Here is a 25936-nt window from a genome sequence, read left to right as displayed (position 1 = left end):
TTTGTAGGTTCCCTTCAGATCCTGGAAGGCCACAAGAAGGTCACCTGGGAGCCTCCTCTTCTGCAAACTGAACAGCCTCAACTCTTAGTCTGTGCTCATAGGAGAGCTGCTCCAGCCCTCTGAGCATCCTCCTGGCCCTTCTCTGGACACACTTCAGCATCTCCACATCCCTCTTGTAATAGTGGCTCCAGAACTGGATGCAGTACTCCAGGTGGGGTCTTGGCAGAGTGGAGTAGAGGAGGAGAATCACCTCCCTCGCCCTCCTGGCCATAATTCTCTTGATGCAGCCCAGGCTCTGGTTTGCCCTCTGGGCTGCAAACCTACCTCAAACTGTTTGTTTATAAATTATCATAAATCTTTAGATGGATGTGTGATATTCAGGATTGCACAAATAGAATTGATCATCCAAGAAATTTAGCATAGTAGTGTGGATTGTAATAACAGTTCATAAAATGTGCAATGTAACCATACAAAGCATTTAATACTGAGGCCAAACATGGGCATGAGATGATGTTGAATAACTTTTGTTTGAGGAAATCATTGTTATGTCTGACTCCAGCAATACTGTGTCTAAAATTTTAGATGGAGGAAGCCTACCATCTTTACCACACCCTGCTTTGGTGGGGCCAGCCTCCTCTCCAACAGTGGGATCAGGAGAATCGGTCTCAGTTCCAGACAACTTGCTGAAAATCTGTAAAGCAAAGCCAGTTATCCTTAAAGGTAACCCCCCCCCCAACCTCCCAACAAAGCCTTCAGTCTCTTTTGTATGAAATGTAAACCTGCATCCTGCTGCTAAACGCTGCCAAGGCTGTCAATTGTGAAAGGCTTGCTGCTAGAACTGTTTAATGCATGCATGGGAAATAAATGATGTATACAAACATTGTTTACTTTGTAGGTCATGGAAACTTCCCCTATCTTTGTGGGAATATCAATGACGTGATAGTGAGTCCTTTGTTGTACACCTGTTACAGAAACTCACAGTCTTTATCTAGAGCATATGAACAATATGGCACCTCCACGATGCAGCCTATTTCTGAGGAAATGCAGCTCTTGCTGACTGTCTACTACCTTGTTCAACTAGGTAAGGTTATTTTACATTCAGTTAGCTACCCAGATCTGATATGATAGCAAATTCGAAAGGAGATATTAGAATCATAGAATCAACCAGGTTGGAAGAGACCTCCAAGATCATCCAGTCCTCCCTGTAGAGAAGGGTAATATAAAACATGAGTCTTAGGGCATGTGATATTGAACAGTTTGATTTGTGGTAATAAAACAAAGCTAAATGTTTAGTTCCAGAAGACCAGACAGATTGGGATATACTCATGGAATAGAAGCATAGAATAGAATCAGTCAGGGTTGGAAGGGAACACAAGGATCACCTAGTTCCAACTGCCCTGCTGTCGGCAGGGACACCCTACCCTAAAGTAGGTTGGCCAGAGCCTCATCCAGCCTGGCCTTAAACACCTCCAGGCACAGGGCCTCAACCACCTCCCTGGGCAACCCATTCCAGCCTCTCACCACTCTCATACTCAACAACTTCCTCCTCACCTCCACTCTGAATCTCCCCACCTCCAGCTTTGCTCCATTCCCCCTAGTCCTGTCACTCCCTGAGAGTGTAAAAAGTCCCTCCCCAGCTTTTTTATAGGCCCCCTTCAGATCCTGACATACCACAAGGTCACCTGAGAGCCTCCTCTGCTCCAGACTGAACAGCCCCAACTCTTTCAGTCTGTCCTCACAGCAGAGGCACTCCAGCCCTCTGAGCATCCTTGTGGCCCTTCTCTGGACACACTCCAGCATCTCCACATCCCTCTTGTAACAGGGGCTCCAGAACTGGATGCAGTACTCCAGGTGGGGTCTCGGCAGAGTGGAGTAGAGGGGGAGAATCACCTCCCTCGCCCTGCTGGCCACACTTCTCCTGATGCAGGCCAGGATCTGGTTGGCTTTCTGGGCTGCAGGTGCACATTGCTGGCTCCTGTTGAGCTTCTGGTCCAGCAGCTCCCCCAAATCCCCCTCCTCAGGGCTGCTCTCCAGCCACTCACTGCCCAGCCTGCATTTGTGCTTGGTATTGCCTCAACCCAGATGCAGAACCTTACACTTTGTCTTGTTGAACCTCATCAGGTTGGATTGTGCCCACCTCTCCAGCCTGTCCAGGTCCCTCTGGATAGCATCCCTTCCCTCCAACACGTCTGCTGCACCACACAGCTTGGTGTTATCAGCAAACTTGCTGAGGGTGCTCATACAAATTAATCCTTTCCTGCAATGTGGAACCTCAGCAACTGAAAATAAAAAAAGGAAAAGAGCTCTAATTCACAGTTCTTGCATACAGTCTGTAGTTTAGAAGCAGTATTGTGCTGAACCAGGCAACACTCAGCCTCTAAACTATTTCTAATTATGGATACTCTGATTCCCTTTAGGGCAGTTTTATTTGAATCATAGAATCATAGAATCAACCAGGTTGGAAGAGACCTCCAAGATCACCCAGTCCAACCTAGCACCCAGCCCTATCCAATCAACTAGACCATGGCACTAAGTGCCTCATCCAGTCTTTTCTTGAAGACCCCCAGGGACGGTGCCCCCACCACCTCCCTGGGCAGCCCATTCCAATGAGAAATCACTCTCTCTGTGAGTATCACAAAGTCAATTACAAACAAGACATTTGGTTCACATCTGCTAGACACAAGTCATGCAGGGAGGTGGTGGAGTCACTGTCCCTGTAGGTGTTCAAGAAAAGCCTGGCTGAGGCACTTAGTGCCATGGTCTAGTTGACTGGCTAGGGCTGGGTGCTAGGTTGGACTGGCTGAGCTTGGAGGTCTCTTCCAACCTGGTTGATTCTATGCACACATAAATCTGGAACACGGTCGTGCCTACAAACAGAATGTGTTTTGAAAAGAGGAGTTGTTTTCAACTCAACAGTTTTGTTTAATTGCTTCTAATGCTTTCCTCTTGATTTATTTTAGCCTCAGACCAGGTCCCTTTGATTGAGGATTTGGAACAAATCTTCATGCGTTCATGGCGGGAGTCACACCTGTCCGAAATCCGTCAGTACCAGCAGGCTATTCCACAGACCTTCCCTCAGGTGCCCAGCCAGATTGCTCCAGTGACTCCAGCCCAGCTTCCCTGGCTGGCAGGCCTTGCAGCTAGCTCCTGCAATGACAGCGTTCATATCATTGAGTGCAGCTACTCCCTGGCTGAAGGGCTGTCAGAGATGTTTAAGCTGCTCATTGAAGGCAAATTAACGAAGACAAACTATGTGGTGATCATCTGTGCTGGTAGAAATCGGTCCATTGATTCCTGCATTGTCATAACAGGTAAGGTCCCAAGGGGCTATCTCCAGGCAAACCACAGAAATTTAATGCTAGGAAGCGCTTGGCTGGAGTTTCAGTAAGCCACAAAACCCAGAGCTGAGACAAACAAGCAATGAGTTTGGATGAAGCCAGACTGATATTGTACAGTTGGTCTCTCCCCAGAAAATCATATTCTGCCTGTTTTACCCATTTTTTTTTTTCACCAAGGCATTCCAGCCAAGACTACTGCCCTCAAGCAACAGCAAATTAGAGACCACATTGCATAACTCTCTCCTACTCTGTGTGCCTGGGGTATTTCTGTGAGGAGAGGACTAAACATTTTCCTATCTCCTAAAAAGTGGTCTTTCAGTGTAATTCCCTTCCACATCCATTGAATGCTGTTCTGATAATAAAAAAAATCATTTGGATAGCCATTTGAAGGGTGAACATGCATGTGGTGATTAAACAAACCATTTGGATAGCCATTTGAAGGTTCAACATGCATGTGGTGATTAAACAAATCAGTTGAGTAGCCATTTGAAGGGTCAACATGCATGTGGTGATTAAACAAATCAGTTGAGTAGCCATTTGAAGGTTCAACATGCATGTGGTGATTAAACAAATCATTTGAGTAGCCATTTGGAGGTTCAACATGCATGTAGTGATTAAACAAATCATTTGAGTAGACATTTGAAGGTTCAACATGCATGTGGTGATTAAACAAATCATTTGGATAGCCATTTGAAGGTTCAACATGCATGTAGTGATCAAACAAATCATTTGAGTAGCCATTTGAAGGTTCAACATGCATGTAGTGATCAACCAAATCATTTGAGTAGCCATTTGAAGGTTCAACATGCACATAGTGATTAAACAAATCATTTGAGTAGCCATTTGAAGGTTCAACATGCACATAGTGATTAAACAAATCATTTGGATAGCCATTTGGAGGTTCAACAGGCATGTGGTGATTAAACAAATCATTTGAGTAGCCATTTGAAGGTTCAAAATACACATAGTGATTAAACAAATCATTTGAGTAGCCATTTGGAGGTTCAACATGCATGTAGTGATCAACCAAATCATTTGAGTAGCCATTTGAAGGTTCAACATGCACATAGTGATTAAACAAATCATTTGAGTAGCCATTTGGAGCTTCAACATGCATGTAGTGATCAACCAAATCATTTGAGTAGCCATTTGAAGGTTCAACATGTACATAGTGATTAAACAAATCATTTGAGTAGCCATTTGAAGGTTCAACATGTACATAGTGATTAAACAAATCATTTGAGTAGCCATTTGAAGGTTCAACATGCATGTGGTGATCAATCAAATCATTTGAGTAGCCATTTGAAGGTTCAACATGCATGTGGTGATTAAACAAATCAGTTGAGTAGCCAATTACAGGATCACAGGATACTAGGGGTTGGAAGGTACCCAAGGAGATTATTGAGATAATTTGAAGATTTAACATGAATGTAGGATAATAGACAATACATTGGACTATTTAGATGATCTTTTTGTATCCTGTAGGAACAAATATTTCCTAAACTGGGAAAGAAAGACAAAGAATTATAAACCATGAATCTATCTGACAGGTGTCTGGTGCATTCTTTAATAGGAGCTAGCAAAGACTCATCTCTGCCATTTTGGTGCATGTTATTAATTTAGCTGGGTGGTATTTTTATTATGGCTTAGAATGTTTTTAACTTTAGTTTGAAGTGCTTTCAAAATGACTTTTTTTTTTTGTCATCTAGGAAAGTATCAGGCAAGAATTCTGTCCGAGAGCATGCTCACTCCTTTAGACTACCAAAAAGAAGTTAACTATCAGCTGGTCACAGGGAAAGTGGAAACTCTGGGATCCTTCTTTAGCACACTCTGCCCAGGTACCTAACAGGTTATAAAGAGGCATGTATCCAAGTCCCTGGAACTTTTAAGTCAGAGAAAATAGCTATGCTCATTACCTCTCCAGGAAAGAAAAAAGACATTATTAAAACAGATAAAAAGTAAAATGCAGGACAAAGTTATGAAAGTACAACTCCTTCATCTTTCAACTTTACAGGGAATTATTTTTCTGTCTGTCTCTCAAAAAATGCTAAGGATTTAATAATAGTTATCAGTTTTTCAGCAGCTTCTTGGAATCATTATTAGTGAAGAGCATAGCTCCATGGTCTGAACATAAACTAAGCCAGTTTCATGTCTTTATTATTGCTGATTTTCCTCTCTGCTTTCAGGCTAGTTCATTATTAGTGAAGAGCATAGCTCTATGGTCTGAACATAAACTAAGCCAGTTTTGTGTCTTTATTATTGCTGATTTTCATCCGTGCCTTCAGACTAGCTTTCTACCATCCTACATAAATGCTCTAGCTGCTAGTTTACAGAGCTGGCTTGCCATTCCCTGGACTGATGAGCATTTATTAGTGATATATTGTAAAAACAAACGCTATAAAAATGATAAAGCAGCAAATAAGTCAGGGGGAGGTTATCCAGCTGATATACAAAAAGCTCCCTTAGATCTACAAAACAAAATCAGTATCAAGTGCAGCTCTTATTAACATGAATGTTTTTTTTCTACTACCTCTTCAATTTGACAGAGGGTGACATTGACCTTTTGCTGGAGAAATTTTACCAGGAAAACCAAGGGCACATCTCTTCATCACTTTCTGCTTCAGTGAATAAACCTGCAGCTCTGAATGGAAGTGGAACAGCAGTGTGCACAAGTAAGGAGGATTGTCTAAGGAGATAACAAAATAGTGTACCTGAGAGCAGGTCTCTGGGCATACAGTTAGATCCAATCCTAGGCTCTTGCAGTGAAAGGTCCTGAGGCAAACAGCAACTCATGTCTTGGAATATTCATATTTACGTTGACAGATGCTCTACTCCCTCCACTGGGCATGGTAGTCTTTGAAGCTTTAAGCCTTCTACCAGTGGTAGCAGAATGCCATTGCACAAGTTCGTACTTGTTTCTTGGATGCTTAAGAGACATGTAGGAACAAAATGCCCAAATGCAGAAAGTTTGCTTTTTGTGTTCCATATAGGATTTCATAAACTGGAGAGTCTCTTCGTAAACAAAGAATCTTATAGAGTAGATTGGTCATAGAATCATAGAATCAGTCAAGGCTGGAAGGGACCACAAGGATCATCTAGATCCAACCCCTCTGACATGGACACCCTACCCTAGAGCAGGCTGGACACAGCCTCAGCCAGCCTGAGGGATAAGACCTCAACCACCTCCCTGGGCAACCCATTCCATCCTCTCACCACTCTCATGATCAGCAACTTCCTTCTCACGTCCACCCTGAACCTACCCATCTCCACTTTTGCCCCATTCCCCCTAGTCCTGTCACAACCTAGGAAGTCCTCCCCAACGTTTTTGTGGGCCCCCTTCAGCTACTGGAAGGCCACAAGAGCCTCCTCTTCTGCAGACTGAACAGCCCCAACTCTTTCAGTCTGTCCTCACAGCAGAGGCACTCCAGCCCTCTGGTCATCCTGGTGGCCCTTCTCTGGACATGATCTATCATGTCCGCCCACATCCCTCTTGTAATGGGGGCTCCAGAAGTGGATGCAGTACTCCAGGTGGGATCTCACCAGAGTGGAGAGGGAGAATCACCTCCCTGACCCTGCTGGCCACCCTTCTCCTGATGCAGGCCAGGACCTCATTGGCCCTCCTGGCTGCAAGTGCACACTGCTGGCTCATGTTGAGCTTCTGGTGCACCAGCACCCCCAAGTCCCTCTCCTCAGGGCTGTTCTCCAGCCACTCACTGCCCAGCCTGCACTTGTGCTTGGCATTGCCTCAACCCAGATGCAGGACCTTGAACTTGGTCTTGTTGAACCTCATCAGATTGGCTTGTGCCCACCTCTCCAGCCTGTCCAGGTCCCTCTGGATGGCATCCCTGCCCTCCAGCCTGTCTGCTGCACCACACAGCTTGGTGTCATCAGCAAACTTGCGGAGGGTGCACTCAATGCCTCTGTCCATGGCACCAATACCTTGACACTTTGCTAGACTTGTAACATTTTGTTTTAGATTAGCCTGTGGCCCTATATCTAAACAGGATCTTGCCTTTTCCAGGTTATGAGGTTGAACGACATCAGATTCGTCCATTCCAGCTAGCAGTGGCTCAGAAGCTTCTGTCTCATATTTGCTCAATTGCTGACTCCAGCACTCAAAATCTTGATTTGGGCTCCTTCGAGAAAATTGATTTCTTGATTTGTGTCCCACCCTCCGAAGTGACCTATCGGCAGACTTTGTTTCATCTCTGGCACTCAGGTGCTCATTAGTAAGCTTTGATTTGAATGTACAGCATATTATTAAATGCACTTGTGTCTGGAAATACTTACACTGGCTTCTGTTTCTTTAGGTATCTTATTAGAACTGGGATTAGAAAAAGAGCATCTTACAAAGCAGAGGGTGGAGCAGTATGTTATGAAACTAGATGCAGAGGCCCAGATGAAATTCAAAGTCTTCTTACAAAACTCTATGCAGAATCCACATACACTCTTTGTCCTAATCCATGATCATGCACACTGGGATCTAATGAGGTAAGAAGACTGTAAGTTGTTTGAGAGAATTGTTCATATTGGCTCTCAAGATCAGCTTTCTGATTTATCCCTTCATTCATCTTTGCATCTTTCTGCTAACTTACAGAATCACAGAATTTCCTAGATTGGAAAAGACCTTCAGGATCATTCAGTCCAATAATTAGTGTCACACTGACAAGTCCTTGACTAAACCAAATCCCTCAGCACAACATCTAACCACTGTGAATCGCTGTGGTTGGAAAGGACCACCAGGATCAGCCAGTCCAACCTTCATCCCAGCATCTTTCATCACATAGCCTTAATCTTCCCATGCATTGAGTAACCATGTTTCCATTAAAGGCTTTTCCTGACTTATGCTGTTTATTACATTGTGCCTCAGGAGAACATTTCACTTTTTTCCTGCTCATCATCCTTATCTTCTTTCAGCCACAGGTATTGTGGGGTTTTGGTTTTTTGTTCCTGTGAGAGCACACAGAGCTCATTATCCTCTGTTAGTGTCCTCTGGACTGTAAAACATGCAGAGCCCCTCTGCAGTGAGTAGACAGCTAGTGAGCCAACACTGCTGCTGCTTAGTTTTTAACTGATTGGAAATTTTCCAGTACAATGTTTTTACTATCCAGCAGCACTGATTTGTAAGAACCAAAAGCTTCTATTCATACATTATCAGGTAGGCTTCTCAGGGAAGCAGGGAGGTTTCTGACCAATACTTACCAGGTTCCCTATCAACTCATTTGTACAACTCACTGGTACCCTCACGGAGCCCTGTGTCCTTGGCTTCTCAGCAATCTGCCTGCTAAGGAGTTGGACTACTTTTGCTTCCTGTCTCCTGAGGCACTGAGAAGCTTGGAGAGCATACTGGGTTCCAGAAACACCAACATGTTTTCTAGATCTTAGGAACTTACATCATCTATTAACAGCTGTCACAGTCTTTAAGACATTTATCCATACAACACCCTTGAGAGACAGGGAAGAAGCTGGGTTGCTGCTTAACTCTGATATTTTCCCCTCCATCTGATAAAAACATGTATGTGACAAATTGTGCACCACAGGCTTCGTGGCAACTGTTGGAATCAGTTAAATGAGATGCCTAAAACAGGAGTGAAAATGTCTGGGTTTGCCTGCAGAGCCACAACACAGACACATGCATCTCTGAGGGCTGACTTAGACCATAGGTGAACATAGCCACTTTCTGAAGTTGCTTATCTCTCTCTGCTGGTAACAGAAGGAGCTTGCAGTGACCAGGCTTGAAACCCAGTCACTGCAGGGAAATGCCAAAAATCAAACAGCATGAATTTGTGCTGAGGTTTCACATCAGGGCAAGGAATTGACTGTAGGTGTTCCACGATGCTGGCATTTGTTCTAGCAACAATTAATATTTCCTTTCATAATAGCTTTATCACAGTCAGTTTCCCCCTGTTTTTCTGTCATACTGACTTATTGCCTGTCATTTTCCAACTTGTGTTATAGGTAGGAATTACATTTTCTTAAGGCAGCACTAACAGCCAAGGCAAAATTACTACAGAGTTATGAACCTATTGATAACTGCCAAAGCATCAGCTTCCTTTCATCCTTTTCCTCTCATTCTGGAAGCTGTGGGGGTCTGGTAGTTTGCTAGATAAGGAGCTTACCAGAGCTACAGAAATGCTGAGCTGCAGTGTAGTAATTTGCATTCCTTGTCTCATCTTTCTATACAACAAAAGCAGGGCAATGAATAGAGCTTTAAGTTCCTTGTATATGTTTAATTTCGATTTCACATCCAAGTGAAAGCTGTTCCACTGACACAAGTATCATAGAATATTATAGAATCAACCAGGTTGGAAGAGACCTCCAAGCTCATCCAGTCCAACCTAGCACCCAGCCCTAGCCAGTCAACTAGACCATGGCTCTAAGTGCCTCATCCAGGCTTTTCTTGAACACCTGCAGGGTTGCTCACTTGTGCTGCTCACTTTGCAAAGTTTTTGAGTGTCTTCATTTTTTTGCAGTGCTATGCATAGCCTTTATCCTCAAACAGAACTGTCTACGGGACTGGTTGATAGACTGTTGAACTGCAGGGAGGTGAAAGAGGCACCAAATATTGTGACCCTCCATGTGACTTCCTTCCCCTATGCGCTGCAGACACAGCATACTCATATCAGCCCTTACAATGAGATCCACTGGCCTTCTTCATACAGCAATGTAAGATGGATGCTTTGAGGTGCTTTTGTGACCTTTTCATGCTGCTTTACATTTACCTACTTGATGAAACTGTGGAGAGCCCATGATTTTTGTGAACAATGCTTGCATGACACCTTTTTATTCAATCTGTGGCAAGTTCTTTTTCTTTTTGCTTGTCCTGCCATTTCTTTTTGGTCTGTCCCCCCCATCCCCCCTCTATTTCTTTTATATCTTCTATAAACTGTAGTATCTCTACTAAAAATCTTTGAGCTACATAAAGAGAAAACATCTGAGGATCTGTCTAGTGCATTACTGCTTAAATATAGAATCAAAGAATCAACCAGGTTGGAAGAGATCTCCAAGATCATCCAGTCCAACCTAGCACCCAGCCCTAACCAATCAACTAGACGATGGCACTAAGTGCCTCATCCAGGCTTTGCTTGAACACCTCCAGGGACAGTGCCTCCACCACCTCCCTGGGCAGCCCATTCCAATGCCAATCACTCTCTCTGTGAAGAACTTCTTCCTAACATCCAGCCTATACCTACCCTGGCACAACTTGAGACTGTGTCCCCTTGTTCTATTGCTGGTTGCCTGGGAGAAGAGGCCACCCCCCACCTGGCTACAATGCCCCTTCAGGTATTTGTAGCAGGCACATTCATGGATGTTCTTCATATGCATGCATGTTTATTCCATGCACAGTGGTTTTATCATTGTACACGTAAGGAGAAAGAAACAAGATAAAAATTGGGTCAAGCTTCTGTTCTCTCCAAATAGTGAATCCTCTTTCTTCCCTTGTTTTAGTATGTTTGAATAGATGCATGCTTATCAGAGACCATGTTTGCAAACATATCAGGTTCCAACAGTTAATCAATGGTCAATTTATAAATAATAGACTTTCTATTTTTATTATTTTGTTTGCTTTAGGGTGTAGATTTATACCATGAAAACAAGAAATACTTTGGATTGTCAGAATTCATTGAGTCCACCCTCTCTGGGCACAGCATTCCACTGCTTCGGTATGACAGCTCTTTTGAAGCAATGGTCATGGCTTTGGGAAAGAGGTATGGTACCCTCCTTTGTTTAACACAAGAAATTTTGGAGGTGGATTCCACTGATTTGAATTATTAGCTAGAAGTTTTGTTGTCTGCTTTTTTTTCCCCCCTCTTCTTTCTTTGTGTTCCACAGACCAGCTGTGTGTGCAAGAGTATTTAAAAGGAGGCAGGATGGGGCACTTAGTGCCATGGTTTAGCTAATTAGAAGGCTTAGGTGATAGAATACAATCATAGAAGCAACTAGATTGGAAGAGACCTCCAATATCATCCAGTCCAACCTAGCACCCAGCCCTGTCCAATCAACTAGACCATGGCACTAAGTGCCTCATCCTGCCTTTTCTTCAACACCTCCAGGGATGGTGACTCAAGCAGCCCATTCCAATGCCAATCACTCTCTCTGGCAACAGCTTCCTCCTGTTGCTGGTTGCCTGGGAGAAGAGCCCCCCCCCCCCCCCCCCCCCCACCTGGCTACAGCCTCCCTTCAGGGAGTTGTAGACAGCAATGAGGTCACCCCTGAGCATCTTCTGCAGGCTGCACACCCCCAGCTCCCTCAGCCTCTCCTCACAGGGCTGTGGTCCAGGCCCCTCACCAGCTTTGTCACCTTTCCCTGGACACCTTCCATCACCTCAAAATCTTTCTTGAATTGAGGATCCCAGAACTGCACACAGCACTCAAGGTGTGGCCTCAGCAGTGCTGAGTACAGGGGAAGAATAACCTCCCTTGTCCTGCTGGCCACACTGTTCCTCATCCACGCCAGGATGCCATTGGCTCTCTTGGCCACCTGGGCACACTGCTGGCTCATCTTCAGCTACTATCTATCAGTACCCCCAGGTGCCTTTCTGCCTGGCTGCTCTCAGCTACTCTGTCCCCAGACTGTAGTGCTGCTTGGGGTTTTTGTGGCTGAAGTGCAGAACCCTGCACTTGGCCATGTTCTATCTCATCCCATTGGCCTCTGCCCACCCATCCAGCCTGCCCAGGTCCCTCTGCAGGGCTCTCCTACCTTCCAACAGACCAACAACTGCTCCTAGCTTTTCAGGAGAAAATCCTGAGTTTAATCCCAAGTTCCCTATATTTTGTGACAACTGCCTTTTTCCACTCAAGCCTTTGATATTTTACTGCTTAATTCACTATTTATTTCAGGTTCCCCAGATTGCACAGCGCAGTGATAAGGACATTTGTCCTCATACAACACTACTCTGCAGCTATGATGGCAGTGTGTGGTCTTTCTCAGATGAAGAATTACACCTCGGTTGAAACTCTGGAAATCACCCAAAACCTTATAAACTCTTCAAGACAATGTCCTAGTGGCCATGGCCTGATGGTGGTGTTGAGAATTCCATGCACTCCCCTGGCTGCAGTGGCATATGAACGTCTGTATAACGTAAGGGAAAGACTGGCCCTTGAAGATAACTTCGAGATAATCTTGGGAAATCCTAATTCTGGAATCACAATAGGGAAGCACTTTGTGGAGCAGCTAAAGGTAACCTGCAGAATAATATGTACTGGAAAGTTTCATTAGATGGGTAGGTGGGGAAAATTTACTGCTGGGAGTTAATAGTCATGAGCTGAATAGAATAGAATAGAACCAACCAGGTTGGAAAAGATCTCTGAGATCATCCAGTCCAACCTAGCACCCAGCCCTAGCCAGTCAACTAGACCATGGCACTAAGTGCCTCATCCAGGCTTTTCCTGAACACCTCCAGGGTCGGTGCCTCCACCACCTCCCTGGGCAGCCCATTCCAATGCCAATCACTCTCTCTGACAACAACTTCCTCCTAACATCCAGCCTATACTTCCTCTGGCACAACTTGAGACTGTGTCCCCTTGTTCTATTAGTGGTTGCCTGGGAGAAGAGGCCACCTCCCCACCTGGCTACAACCTCCCTTCAGGTAGTTGTAGACAGCAATGAGGTCACCCCTGAGCCTCCTCTTCTGCAGGCTGCACACCCCCAGCTCCCTCAGCCTCTCCTCATAGGGTTTGTGTTCCAGGCCCCTCACCAGCTTCATTGCCTTTCTCTGGACACCTTCCAGCACCTCAAAATATCTCTTGAATTGAGGAGCCCAGAACTGGACACAGCACTCAAGGTGTGGCCTGACCAGTGCTGAGTACAGGGGCAGAATAACCTCCCTTGTCCTGCTGGCCACACTGTTCCTGATGCAGGCCAGGATGCCATTGGCTCTCTTAGCCACCTGGGCACACTGCTGGCTCATCTGCAGCCTACTATCTATCAGTACCCCCAGGTCCCTTTCTTCCTTCTTAGTGAAATTAAAAACCACCATAAGGAAGATGACTTTAGCAGGATTTTCTCACCAAATCATAACCGTTGAGTCAGATTTTAGTTGGTAATCAAATCAAGAGTTATAGTATTCTTGTCACCAGCAGGTGGCATCAAGGTACCAAGTCAGTGACGGGTCCTAGCCCAGCTCAGCATTCACGGCTCAGGATTTTATGCTTTCTGGACCAGGTGCTAGTTTATGGATTGATTTATAGCTTTTAGGTTCAGAGTTCTAGGCTATCTAGTTAACAAAAGCCTCTGAAACTCCTTTGCTTTTCATGAAATTACCATCATCTGATCACAAAAGCAAAAATGTGTTTACATTCTAGGATGGTATTATATATGTGTGTGGGTTATGTTATGTATATATATTGTGGTTATGTATATACATTGGGGTTGGACTCGATGATCTCCTTGGGTCTCTTCCACCCCTAATATCCTGTGATCCTGTGATTCTGTGTGTGTATATGGAATTCTGGAGCTCCTATGACAAGAGGGATGTGGAGATGCTGGAGTGTGTCCAGAGAAGAGTCAGGAGGATGCTCAGAGGGTTGCAGCAGCTCTGCTGTGAGCACAGACTGAAAGAGTTGGGGCTGTGCAGTCTGCAGAAGAGGAGGCTCCCAGGTGACCTTCTTGTGGCCTTCCAGGATCTGAAGGTGTCCTACAAAAAAGCTGGGGAGGGACTTTTTAGACTCTCAGGGAGTGACAGGACTAGGGGGAATGGAGCAAAGCTGGAGGTGTAGAGATTCAGAGTGGAGGTGAGGAGGAAGTTGTTGAGCATGAGAGTGGTGAGAGGCTGAAAGGGGTTGCCCAGGGAGGTGGTTGAGGCCCCATGCCTGGAGGTGTTTAAGGCCAGGCTGGCTGAGGCTGTGTGCTCACAGGGTAGGGTGTCCCTGCCCATGTCAGGGGGAGTGTTGGAACTAGATGATCCTTGTGGTCCTTTCCAACCCTGACTGATTCTATGATTCTATATATAGTACACTCTGTACTCCCCCTGATTCAGTACATTAGATGAAGTCATTTGAAAGCCAGAGCCTATGCTGATCTCATTCTTCTATAATGTAGGCATAACTTGTTCTGAAAAATCAGTATTAGTTCTGAATCACACCCAGTGTCTCTTCTCTGATATGCATAATAGTGGTTCATGCATGAATGTCAAAGGCTGAGCTGTTGTACTCCTTATCCGTAGAGCAGTCTTTCAGCTAAAAGAATGGACTGCTATGAGAAAAGCACTATTCAGCCTGATGCTAAATGGCCAAACAGTAGATCTAGTTATCAAAGTTCTCAGACAATTATCAGGAAACACAGCTTTGAGAACGAGCAAGAGACATCAGAGCATAGCATTGATACAGTACTCTTCTCTTTTCCATACCTACCCAGCTATACTGTCCATTTTACTATGTCCACCCTACCCACCTATGCTCTGGCCTCACTGGTATGCAGCTGGGAAGATGGGAGGCTTTTCAGACTGGAATTCACTGTCTTAATCTCTTGAGTTTTACAGCAAGTAGAGATGCTCTAGGAATTATGCAATCTACCCATGTCCAAGCTGGACCTGTTTCTGTGACTTCTCTTGGTGGAATATATATCCACTGTACAAACTGATTCACAGATGGTAAAAGTGTCTATTTCTGCATTTTCATTTGTGCCATGTAGATATGCCTCACAGTGTTTCTCACCTTTTACAGGCCTGGCAGAAGATTGAAGATGTAGACTGGAGGCCACAGACCTATCTGGAACTGGAAGGTTTGCCTTGTATATTGATATTTAGTGGTATGGATCCACAAGGGGAGTCTTTGCCACGGTAAGATCCAGTGTTTCCTCAGTGACAGCTTTTTATTCAATTGCTTACCAAATGACTAAATATTAACTGTGTGATTACTTGTGGGAGAAGAAAATAGATTTCAGTATCAAGATGTTTCTTTTCCTTCCCCCCCCCCCCCCCCCAGGTTTTATATCATAAACACAACCCCCATATTATTAATAGTAACCTCCTGTTTATTGCAAGACAAAAATAGCTCAGAAACTATTTTAAGAGTTGTCCCACTTTAAAGGAGACAATAAGGGTATGTAAAAAAACCCTACACAAACTACTGTAGACATGTCAGTGTAGCTGATGACATCTGCACAAGACTGGTGTATGTGCCACAGGATGCGTGGAGAGAGTGGTACCTTCTTGGGTGGCATCTGAAGGCAAGATCATAGAATCATAGAATCATAGAATCAACCAGGTTGGAAGAGACCTCCAAGATCATCCAGTCCAACCTATCACCCAGCCCTAACCAATCAACTAGACCATGGCACCAAGTGCCTCATCCAGTCTCTTCTTGAAGACCCCCAGGGACGGTACCTCCACCACCTGCTTTTGTATGTTCAGCTAAAATCCATTCTGTGTGTCAGGCTTAGAACCTGAACAATTGTTCTTTTTCTTCTGGTGACACTTGTGTTCAGTACACTAATTAAAATGCATCACTGGATCAAGAAAAAGAGAAGTGTGTGCACTGCAGTGGTAAACAAAAGATGTACTGTGTTCTATCTCATCTGCAGGTTAAGCAGATGATGAAAAAAATCCCCTCTGGCTGTGTTTGCAAAAGAAATAAGGGCACAGGTAACAGCAAGTTTTCACACTAACCCCTCTTTTTTTTTCTCTCCAGATCACTGAGATACTGTGACCTACGTTTAATAAACTCATCTTCTTTGGTAAGGACAACCTTGGAGCAAGAACTTGGTTTGGCAGCATACTTTGTGGGATCAGAAATTAACACAGAGAAAGCAGTTGGGAATGATGTGCTAGAAAGTGACCCAGAGAAACTAAGCAGCACTGATAATGAAGATGAAGAAATAGCAACAGAAGGTATTATTAATTGTGATAGTAAAAGAGGATGTAAAGTGATTGAGTTGTATTAGTAAAAAAAGAGGATGATATGGTTATCTACCTGGTGAAAATGAGTGAGCTCTGGTCTTAGTTTTGCTCCACCTCATTGAACCTATGTTTTCTCATAGTTTCTCCCTTGGGACTTCTACCTCTGCAGTGTTTTAACCCCTAGCAGTCCTGCTGCAGTGTCTGTTCCCCTTCTCTAGTTTTCAGCCTCCATCTCTCTTCTCTCTCTGTACATTCTTTGCCCTGTATGTTCTTGCAGCCACGGAGTGGACCTTGAGTGGGTTCACCCAGGGATGTTCACTGCTGGGAAGTGCAATCAGTGGCCAGATCCCCTCCTTCACAGCAGAGGCAACTCCACATAAACTGTCCCTGACTGATGCTATTAAACCTGTGCTTACATACTGCCAGTGATGAAGATTTCTCCCAAAGGAAATTGTGTTTAGTACAGCTGAGTAGTCTCTGGTTTCCAAGGTATTAAGTAGCATGGTTGGAAAAAATATGTGAACATAATAACTTCTGAGTAGTCCTTGAAAATATTAATGGATTAAAATAGGTAGTGTGGATTCCATAATTTCTTAAGAGAGCAATTAATAACAGCTAAATGTGTGAGCAAACAACAATAATTTATCCAGGAACTGCTGAAGGAATTTTTTTTGAGTGATAGCTGCTGAGTGTGATCAGTTATCACCAAGCTATTCACATTTTTCTTCACTCTAGTGCCTTATTACTGTTAAACAAGGGAATTTTATCCCTGTACACTCTTTACAACTAAAACTGCTTGCCTCCATTTCCATTTCTATACTACGAGGAAGAAGAGAGCTGTTTACTACTCACCTCTAAAGTTCTTAGCCATTGAGAATAAGGATAGCAGAACACAAAGAACAAAAACATTCACTTTAATCAAATATGTACTTTTCATAGAGAAATGCAATATCTGAGGTCATCCTCAAGACTGTCTACAACAGAAACCTGCTTTAGATAAATACAGGCTGGAGACAGAGTGGCTGGAGAGCAGCCAGGAAGAAGGAGACCTGGGGGTACCAGTAGATAGTAGCTGAACATGAGCCAGCAGTGTGGCCAAGGGAGTCAGTGGCATCCTGGCTTGGATCAGAAACAGTGTGGCCAGTAGGACAAGGGAGGTTATTCTGCCCCTGTACTCTGCACTGATCAGGCCACACCTTGAGTGCTGTGTCTAGTTCTGGGCTCTACTGCATCTAGTTCTGGGCTTCTCAATTCAAGAGAGATGTTGAGGTGCTGGAAGGTGTCCAGAGAAGGGAGACAAAGCTGGTGAGAGGCCTGGAACACAAACCCTATGAAGAGAGGCTGAGGGAGCTGGGGGTGTGCAGCCTGCAGAAGAGGAGGCTCAGGGCTGACCTCATTGCTGTCTACAACTCCCTGAAGGGAGGCTGTAGCCAGGTGGGGTTGGTCTCTTCTGCCAGGCAATCAGCAACAGAAGAAGGGGACACAGTCTCAAGTTGTGGCAGGAGAGGTCTAGGCTGGATGTTAGGAGGAAGTTGTTGGCAGAGAGAGTGATTGGCATTGGAATGGGCTGCCCAGGGAGATGGTGGAATTGCTGTCCCTGGAGGTGTTGAAGCAAAGCCTGGCTGAGGCACTTAGTGCCATGGTCTAGTTGGTTACACAGGGCTGGGTTGGACTGGATGACCTTAGAGGTCTCTTCCAATCTGGCTGATTCTATGATTCTGTGATTTAACTGAAGTACACTAAGGTTATATGTGATCAGAGTCAAAAGGCACCTAGTAGTTAGGCTGCTTTCCTAGTATGAGAAGTATGATGTGCTCCTCCAAAGACCAAAGCATAGTGCCTGAGATGGGCTTACAGTCTGAGCTTTCTGCTGGCAGTGCTTTTGTCTCAGTTTGTCATGGTAAAACTGTACAGAAAGAAGCATTTCAATATATAAGCCTAAGCTAGGAACCTCAATTGAGTATCTTTGGTATATGTCCAAATATGGATATTTGTCATTAAAAGTGCTATGACCTGGCCATATAGCTGTAATAGAGGAAGTAGAAGGTAATTTCATAACATCAGTATTTAAAATAGAGCTTTTTCCCTCTTGGTTTCCCTGATACTGGATTAGTGATGAGAGTAAGATATGGGTAGAAAAGCATATTTGAGATTCCTAGAAATTATCAACTCCTGCAGCACTGTTTTTATGAAGCTGGTGAAGCTCTGCATAGTTCATTAGACCATAGCCTGATCCAACATTGTGTGGTAGGAACAGATAAACCCCATACTGAAAACAGTGTCAGAATGAGGACAAAACTCACACAAACTCACAGATACTTTTACCTACTTTGACAATGTAGATGTGCCTTCTTACAGGCTTACTTAAATTATTGTTTTCCCTTATTACTATTCATGAAACAGGTTCTACTTCAGAGAAGAGAAGCCCTATGAAAAGAGAAAGATCTCATTCCCATGACTCTGCATCTTCATCTCTCTCTTCAAAAGCTTCCAGTAAGATCTTATGATCACCTACACGGTTATTTTTAGGACATAAAAGAGACCTTTTGATTCAATGATAACAAAAACTATAAATCACTAAGGTTTTGGTAAGGCCTATTTTAATGGGATTACTAAAGATAGCTTTAAAGAAGACAAGGCTCTGACTTCTGCAATATGAGATCTTTTTCTGCTTGAAAAATAATCACAGGATGAGATGCCTAAACCAGGAACTACTTTAATGTGTTCCACTGAGGGATGAGTCCTCAGCGAGTACTGTGATGGCTGAGTGTGTTCACTGAAGCTATGACAATTTATACAAAAGAAATTATGCTTCACATTAAAACAAAACAAAGCAAACATCTTCTGAAACTCTGTAGGAGAAAAAGAATCCCACTCCCCCACACTTAAGAAAAATCACCCAGACTAGGCTCAGATGGCTGGAAGTTAAAGAATGAAGCTATATTTACAGCTTAGCACTATATAAAGGCAGATATACACAAATATAGAGAGTTATATACAAGGTAAAAGTAACACAGAAACACAAAACCCCTCCCAGAAACAATCAGAGTCCCCAGGAAGGTTCCCGACCCAAACCCCTTCCCTCCCTCTTTCCCTCCCTTCAGAAATAAGCAGATCAACCCATGTATATCTCACATGATAAATCTGGAGATCTGAGGTGAGATGTCAAAAAAATGATGGCAAGGAGGTTAGAGGAAAAAGAGGTTAGGTGGATTAGAGAGTTAAAGGCAGCGTCAGCCAGAGACCAGACCTCCAGAAAAAGGTACAGCCCAAAGTGAGAGCTGAGCAGTGTGTGTGAAGTGTCTTATCTGTATTTTGACTAGCTCTGTTTCTCAGGAGAAGAATGGTGACACAGGGCACATGTTGTTTTTCTTCCTTCTTCTCACAAGGATATAATTTCCCTCAGTAAAATATCTCAGTTAGTCTCAAACCAGCACAAATATATAGATCAGTTCTCTTAACGATGAAGCTATGGGATAAAAATGCTACTTTAGGTAGCCAGTGCACCAGAAAAGTGACTCATAGCAGAGAATCTGAAGAAGAAACACCTAAAGTTCTCTGAGAGATTAATCCTACATCCTCTTTTCTTCTCTCTAGCATTTAGTATTGCCTCCTAGACTAGCACAGTCCATACATAGGCTGCTGTCAAAAAAAAGACAGCATGAGGTTAGAGTTAAAAGAGGTTAGATGGATTAAAGAGTTAAAGGCAGAGTCAGCCACAGAGATCAGACCACCAGAAAGAAGGTGCAGCCCAAAGTGAGAGCTGAGCAGGATGTGTGTGAAGTGCCTGTCTTACCTGTATTTTGACTACTTGTCAAAACTGAGGGATATAGGTTACAGTTGGGTTTCTTCTTTCTTCTCATAGCTAAAGATTCAATTTCTCTCAGTAAAAAATTAGCCCCAAACCAGCGCAGAATATTTGTTCTTGTTGGCATTTTTTACCTTACTGGTTTTGGTCTGAAATGTTTACTCATTAATTTTGCACTGTTTGAAGTCTCTTATTGGAGGTGGATAATTTCCTTCAGTTCCTTTTTAATCTACAAGTCGATGCAGGAAGCAGGAGGCTATGTTCAGAACTGCTACAGCTCTTTTGTCCCATCAATTTCTTTGCATGTTTTTTTAATTCAGATAATACTAAGAGTTGAACAAGAGCAGGGAATATATCTGCCATAACTTCCCAGGAGCCACAGTCTAATGCAGCTTCAAAAAAAAAAAAGCCAAAAACCATATGACATTTTGTTAGTGACAGTAGATTCTTTTTTGATTTAATTGAACAGAAGAAGGAGACACAGTCACAAGTTGTGCCAGGAGAGGTCTAGGCTGGATGTTAGGAGGAAGTTGTTGCCAGAGAGAGTGATTGGCATTGGAATGGGCTGCCCAGGGAGGTGGTGGAGTTGCTGTCTCTGGAGGTGTTCAAGAAAAGCCTGAGTGAGGCATTTAGTGCCATGGCCTTGTTGATTGCACAGAGCTGGGTGCTAGGCTGGACTTGGATGAGCTTGGAGGTCTCTTCCAACATGGTTGATTCTGTGATTCTGTAAGTTTTCATAGAGTCATAGAATCAGTCAGGGTTGGAAGGGACCATAAGGATCAGCCAGGTCCAACCCCCTGCTATGGGCAGGGACACCCTACCCTAGGGCAGACTGGCCAGAGCCTCATCCAGCCTGGCCTTAAACACCTCCATGCATGGGGCCTCAACCACCTCCCTGGGCAACTCATTCCAGCCTCTCACCACTCTCATGCTCAACAACTTCCTCCTCACATCCAGTCTGAACCTACCCATCTCCAGCTTCGCTCCACTCCCCCTAGTCCTGTCACTCCCTGAGAGCCACATTTGTCCCATGATTTCTCTTCTATGGGCACAGTAGGCATTACAAAAAGGAAAAGAGGATTGAAAATATTTGGATAAACTTTGTCAACAATATAATTTTCAAATTCTTTATCCTTCTTAAAGCCAGGCTGCTCGTCAGTTCCACGGTGTCCATGTGACTTGCCTGTAGCTTTGTGACCTGTAGTTAAGCAAGAGTTGTTCTTTTTTATTCGCTTCCCCCCCACGGTGTACCTGGATACTTGAGGGATGCCACAGTGGTTTTATCTTAAATAATTCATAATGCCAGAACTATTTTTGTACACATTACTAATGTCCTTTACTGGCTACTTTAATAGCAGCTAGATTAGAAGATTAATATGCAGCTGGAGCATATCTTCCTCTTGCTGGAGACTATGAAACTGTGGACTTTCATGAATTCAAGGTGGGGGGAGAGGAGGTTTGAGAGTTGTGACTGTTGTTTCCACCATGAGAGGAAGGATGCTTTTATTTATGTTCATTTTTAGGCAGATATTCTTAGTATCACGTGAAGACTGATTCCTCACCCAGTTCAGAGCCTGCTCTAAAGACTGTGAAGAATTTGCACCTCTTCTTTGAAATTCACTAAGCATTAAAGAAGTAAATGTTTAAGGCCATTTAAAACAAGGCCTTAAACCTTCAAGAAATCATAGAATCATGGAATCATAGAATCATAGAATCAACCAGGTTGGAAGAGACCTCCAAGATCATCCAGTCCAACCTATCCCCCAGCCCTATCCAGTCAAGTAGACCATGGCACTAAGTGCCTCATCCAGGCTTTTCTTGAACACCTCCAGGGTCAGTGCCTCCACCACCTTCCTGGGCAGCCCATTCTGATGGGAAATCACTCTCTCTGGTAGCTAGAATGTCTGATTTAAAAATATAGCATTCCCAGAAAACCTGCAGTTAGCTGTGGGGTGTATCTACATGACATAATCAAGTGCAATATTCACGGGTTCAGTATGTGCTCTGAGCTGACCAAAAGCTGTATGAATGCCTAAATGCATTGTGTAGCACCAGAGACTGGAGAGTCAGGTTTTATTAGATCACTCTAATTGCTGCAGTGGTGCGGACACATGAGGGACGGATGAGAGCTGAGTCGTAGAATCATAGAATCAGTCAGGGTTGGAAGGGACCACAAGGATCTACTTTCGACCCACCTGCCATGGGCAGGGACACCCTACCCTACAGCAGGCTGGCCACAGTCTCAATCCAGCCTGGCTTTACACACCTCCAGCAATGGGGACTCAACCACCTCCCTGGGTAACCCATTCCAGCCTCTCACCACTCTCATGCTCAACAACTTCCTCTTCACCTCAACTCTGAACATACCCATCTCCAGCTTTCCCCCCAGTCCTGTCATTCCCTGAGAGCCTGAAAAGTCCCTCCCCAGCTTTTTTGTAGGCCCCCTTCAGATCCTGGAAGGCCACAAGAAGGTCACCTGGGAGCCTCCTCTTCTGCAGCCTGCACAGCCCCAACTCTTTCAGTCTGCTGTCATAGCAGAGCTGTACCAGACCTCTGAGCATCCTTGTGGCTGTTCTCTGAACACAATCCAGCATCTCCACATCCCTCTTGGAATAGAGGCTCCAGAACTGGATGCAGTACTCCAGGTGGGGTCTCACCAGAGTGGAGTAGAGGGGGAGAATCGCCTCCCTCTACCTGCTGGCCAGACTTCTGATGCAGCCCAGGATCTGTTTGGCTTTCTGGGCTGCAAGTGCACACTGCTGGCTCATGTTGAGCTTCTTGTTCAGCAGCACCCCCAAGTCCCTCTCCTCAGAGCTGCTCTCCAGCCACTCACTGCCCAGCCTGGATTTGTGCTTGGTATTACCTCAACCCAGGTGCAGGACCTTGCACTTGGTGCAGGACCTTGCAAGAGTCAAGAGGACTGTTTCTAGGTGTCAGTCTGTGTAGTCAGTCATGTGGTCTGTTGGAGTAGTAGCCTGAGAATATTTGTTTTCTTGCACTCTTTTAAACAGTGGCTTCAGTGTACTTTGTATTTACCTTGAGTAATGAAGGTATCTGAGGATCACTTTAAGCAAGGAATGGATGAGGGAAGTAGCGTACAGGACAATCATGGACATCTTTCTTATGCACTTCAGTACTTTAAAAACTGCTTTCTTCATTGAGATGAATACTCCAAATTAGTCCTGTTACAATTTACTGTACAAGAAAGGTGAAACTAAGAACAGGAGTGGGATTGCAGAGTTTAATGGATATTCTATTTAAATGACCTTTCAATTTTCTTTTAACTCTGTCATTGCCTAGCAGAGATAGATGCACTGTGCTGAAATACAAATTTTCTTTCAGTTACAGCATTCTGCAGTGAGTCATCTCCTCCTTTAACATCAGCAGGGGACATGGCAAAATCCCCCCACCAAGTGCTAAGCAACAGTGCAGAAGAAACTACAAATAACTATGAAAGGCAGAAGCAGAAAGTAGACAAGGGGGCACAAACAACAATCAGCAAACACTTGCCACCAGTAGCTGAACAGCTGGATATGAAACAAAACATAAAAACCACCCAAATTTCCATCACCTCATCCTTCTCCTCCTCCTCACCTTTCTCTTCCTCTTCTTCCTCCTCCGCACCTACTCATAATTCCTTCATCCTACAGACCTCTCAATGCTCCATGACCAAAGCATCCAAACAACCTCCCATAGTTTTCTTACCCAAACTGGTTTATGACATCATTACTTCTACGGACAGCAGTGGACTTCCCAAATCATCTTCTCTCTTGCCTTATCATTCTGTTATGTGGGCAAGTTCGTTTCGCCCTCTTATGAGTAAGATGATGACTTGCACGGAGCAGTCTCTATACTATCGCCAATGGACAGTTCCCAAGCCAATCCATATGGACTACAACAATAGAAATGAGGGCAGAATGGACACCTTCCATCCAAGGAGGTTGCTGCTGAGTGGACCACCACAGGTGTGTAATAAGAATAAGGTATTACCATTGATTTATTTTGTTTAGTTTTATAATCTCACAACAGATAGGTTAAAAAAAAACATTATTCATACATGAAGGGTTGAAAGTTGCTTATATTTTACTTCCTAATTGTGATGGTTTGGGTGTTACTCACCCCCCTCTACTTTGGAAATCACCCAGACTAGACTCAGTGACTCTGGAAATTGAATGAAGCTTTCTATTTACAGTTTAGCACAATATACAAGCAGGTATTTACAGTATATACAGCTATATAGAGAAATAGACAAGTTAAAAGGTAATACAGAAACACAACTGCCCTCCCAGAAACCTGAGTCCCCAGGGGAGGCTCTCAACCACCCTTTCATCTTCCTCCTACCTCTCAACCTTACCCAAGATCTTGCCTTATGTTTAAGGTAGTATGGAGGGTCAGCCGGGGGGGGGTTAGGAAGTAGGCGGATTAGTCACAAAGACAGCAGGTTAGGTTAGAGAGAGAAGTGCATCTCACAAAGCACAGAGAGCATCTCTGTTATCTGTATTTATGTTCTTGTTCTTCTACATCTCAGCAAGCCTATGAGTGAAGTAGGCATCACTATTGTTTCCCTTAGCCTGCAATCTAATTCTTCTCACCAAAAACATTTTAGCTAGGCTCAAACTAGCACACTAATCCCTTCTAGTCTTCCTTTCTGCACTTTAACCTGAGTTCAAAGCAGATTAAAATGCAGCTATATTCATTTTCTGTCAGTCTCTGTCCCTTAAAATGCTTTAAAAGATGCTTTCCTCAAGAGATAGAGTTTATATATAACTTCAGTTTGTTAAAGTTGGATAAATATGCATTTACATTTTAAATGGAAATGAAGGATCTTCACAAAGCCACTTTCTTATGATTAATCTGAAGACAGTTAGGGGATTGTGATTGAGTTATTTTCTGTTTCCTTCACACAGCAGACAGAAATAGAAGCTGTTGTAAATAATCTGTGCAAGAAGGCCAGTTCAACTTTAGCAGAGCCATATTTACAAGATGAGTAGCTGACCCAAGAGCCTATAAATAACTTTTGAAAAGATATATGGAAATGGATATAGTTCTAAAACGTTCCTCTTCTCTTCTAAACTAAGAACATTTAGCACTTAGCCCTCAGCAAGGCATCTCCTAGTTCAATGCACAGTACCACAGTATCACACACAGTATCACAGTATCATCAGGGTTGGAAGAGACCTCACAGATCATCAAGTCCAACCCTTTACCACAGAGCTCAAGGCTAGACCATGGCACCAAGTGCCACGTCCAACCTTGCCTTGAACTGCCCCAGGGACGGCAACTCCACCACCTCCCCGGGCAGCCCATTCCAGTGTCCAATGACTCTCTCAGGGAAGAACTTTCTCCTCACCTCCAGCCTAAATCTCCCCTGGCACAGCCTGAGGCTGTGTCCTCTCGTTCTGGCGCTGGCCACCTGAGAGAAGAGAGCAACCTCCTCCTGGCCACAACCACCCTTCAGGTAGTTGTAGACAGCAATAAGGTCACCTCTGAGCCTCCTCTTCTCCAGGCTAACCAGTCCCAGCTCCCTCAGCCTCTCCTCGTAGGGCTGTGCTCAAGGCCTCTCCCCAGCCTCGTCGCCCTTCTCTGGACACGCTCAAGCATCTCAATGTCCCTCTTAAACTGGGGGGCCCAGAACTGAACACAATACTCAAGGTGAGGTCTAACCAGTGCAGAGCACAGGGGCAGAATGACCTCCCTGCTCCTGCTGACCACACCATTCCTGATGCAGGCCAGGATGCCACTGGCTCTCTTGGCCACCTGGGCACACTGCTGGCACGTGTTGCACACTAAAAGTAGCATTGTGTCTCTCACATTCTGCTGAAGGGAAAAGCAGCAAGATAGGAAGAGACACCAACCACATCTACTGAGAATCACATATGGCCTGTGAGCCTGCTCTAGTTGGAAGCTAGCTAGAATGCTTTGGTGAGAAGAATTAGATTACAGGCTGTGGAA

At 44.3% G+C, this 25936-nt stretch overlaps 1 protein-coding gene across 1 annotated transcript in view; it reads left to right on the top strand.

The window, feature by feature from the left end:
- Nucleotides 1-25936, top strand: part of GREB1 (growth regulating estrogen receptor binding 1) — a 112055-nt gene that overhangs the window by 65900 nt on the left and 20219 nt on the right. Inside the window, exons 9-22 of the mRNA XM_064146450.1 lie at nucleotides 583-720; nucleotides 896-1081; nucleotides 2961-3311; nucleotides 5048-5176; nucleotides 5885-6010; nucleotides 7360-7557; nucleotides 7649-7829; nucleotides 9812-10004; nucleotides 10911-11047; nucleotides 12179-12518; nucleotides 15002-15117; nucleotides 15968-16167; nucleotides 18580-18669; nucleotides 23327-23949. Of these exons, the coding sequence (XP_064002520.1) occupies nucleotides 583-720; nucleotides 896-1081; nucleotides 2961-3311; nucleotides 5048-5176; nucleotides 5885-6010; nucleotides 7360-7557; nucleotides 7649-7829; nucleotides 9812-10004; nucleotides 10911-11047; nucleotides 12179-12518; nucleotides 15002-15117; nucleotides 15968-16167; nucleotides 18580-18669; nucleotides 23327-23949 (3008 nt within the window). The remainder of the gene's footprint in view (nucleotides 1-582; nucleotides 721-895; nucleotides 1082-2960; nucleotides 3312-5047; nucleotides 5177-5884; nucleotides 6011-7359; nucleotides 7558-7648; nucleotides 7830-9811; nucleotides 10005-10910; nucleotides 11048-12178; nucleotides 12519-15001; nucleotides 15118-15967; nucleotides 16168-18579; nucleotides 18670-23326; nucleotides 23950-25936) is intronic.

This window comes from Pogoniulus pusillus, chromosome 7, assembly GCF_015220805.1.
Source record: "Pogoniulus pusillus isolate bPogPus1 chromosome 7, bPogPus1.pri, whole genome shotgun sequence".
NCBI lineage: Eukaryota > Metazoa > Chordata > Aves > Piciformes > Lybiidae > Pogoniulus > Pogoniulus pusillus.
Note: the sequence above shows the minus strand (reverse complement) of the source record. Positions and strands in the feature narration are given on the sequence as shown.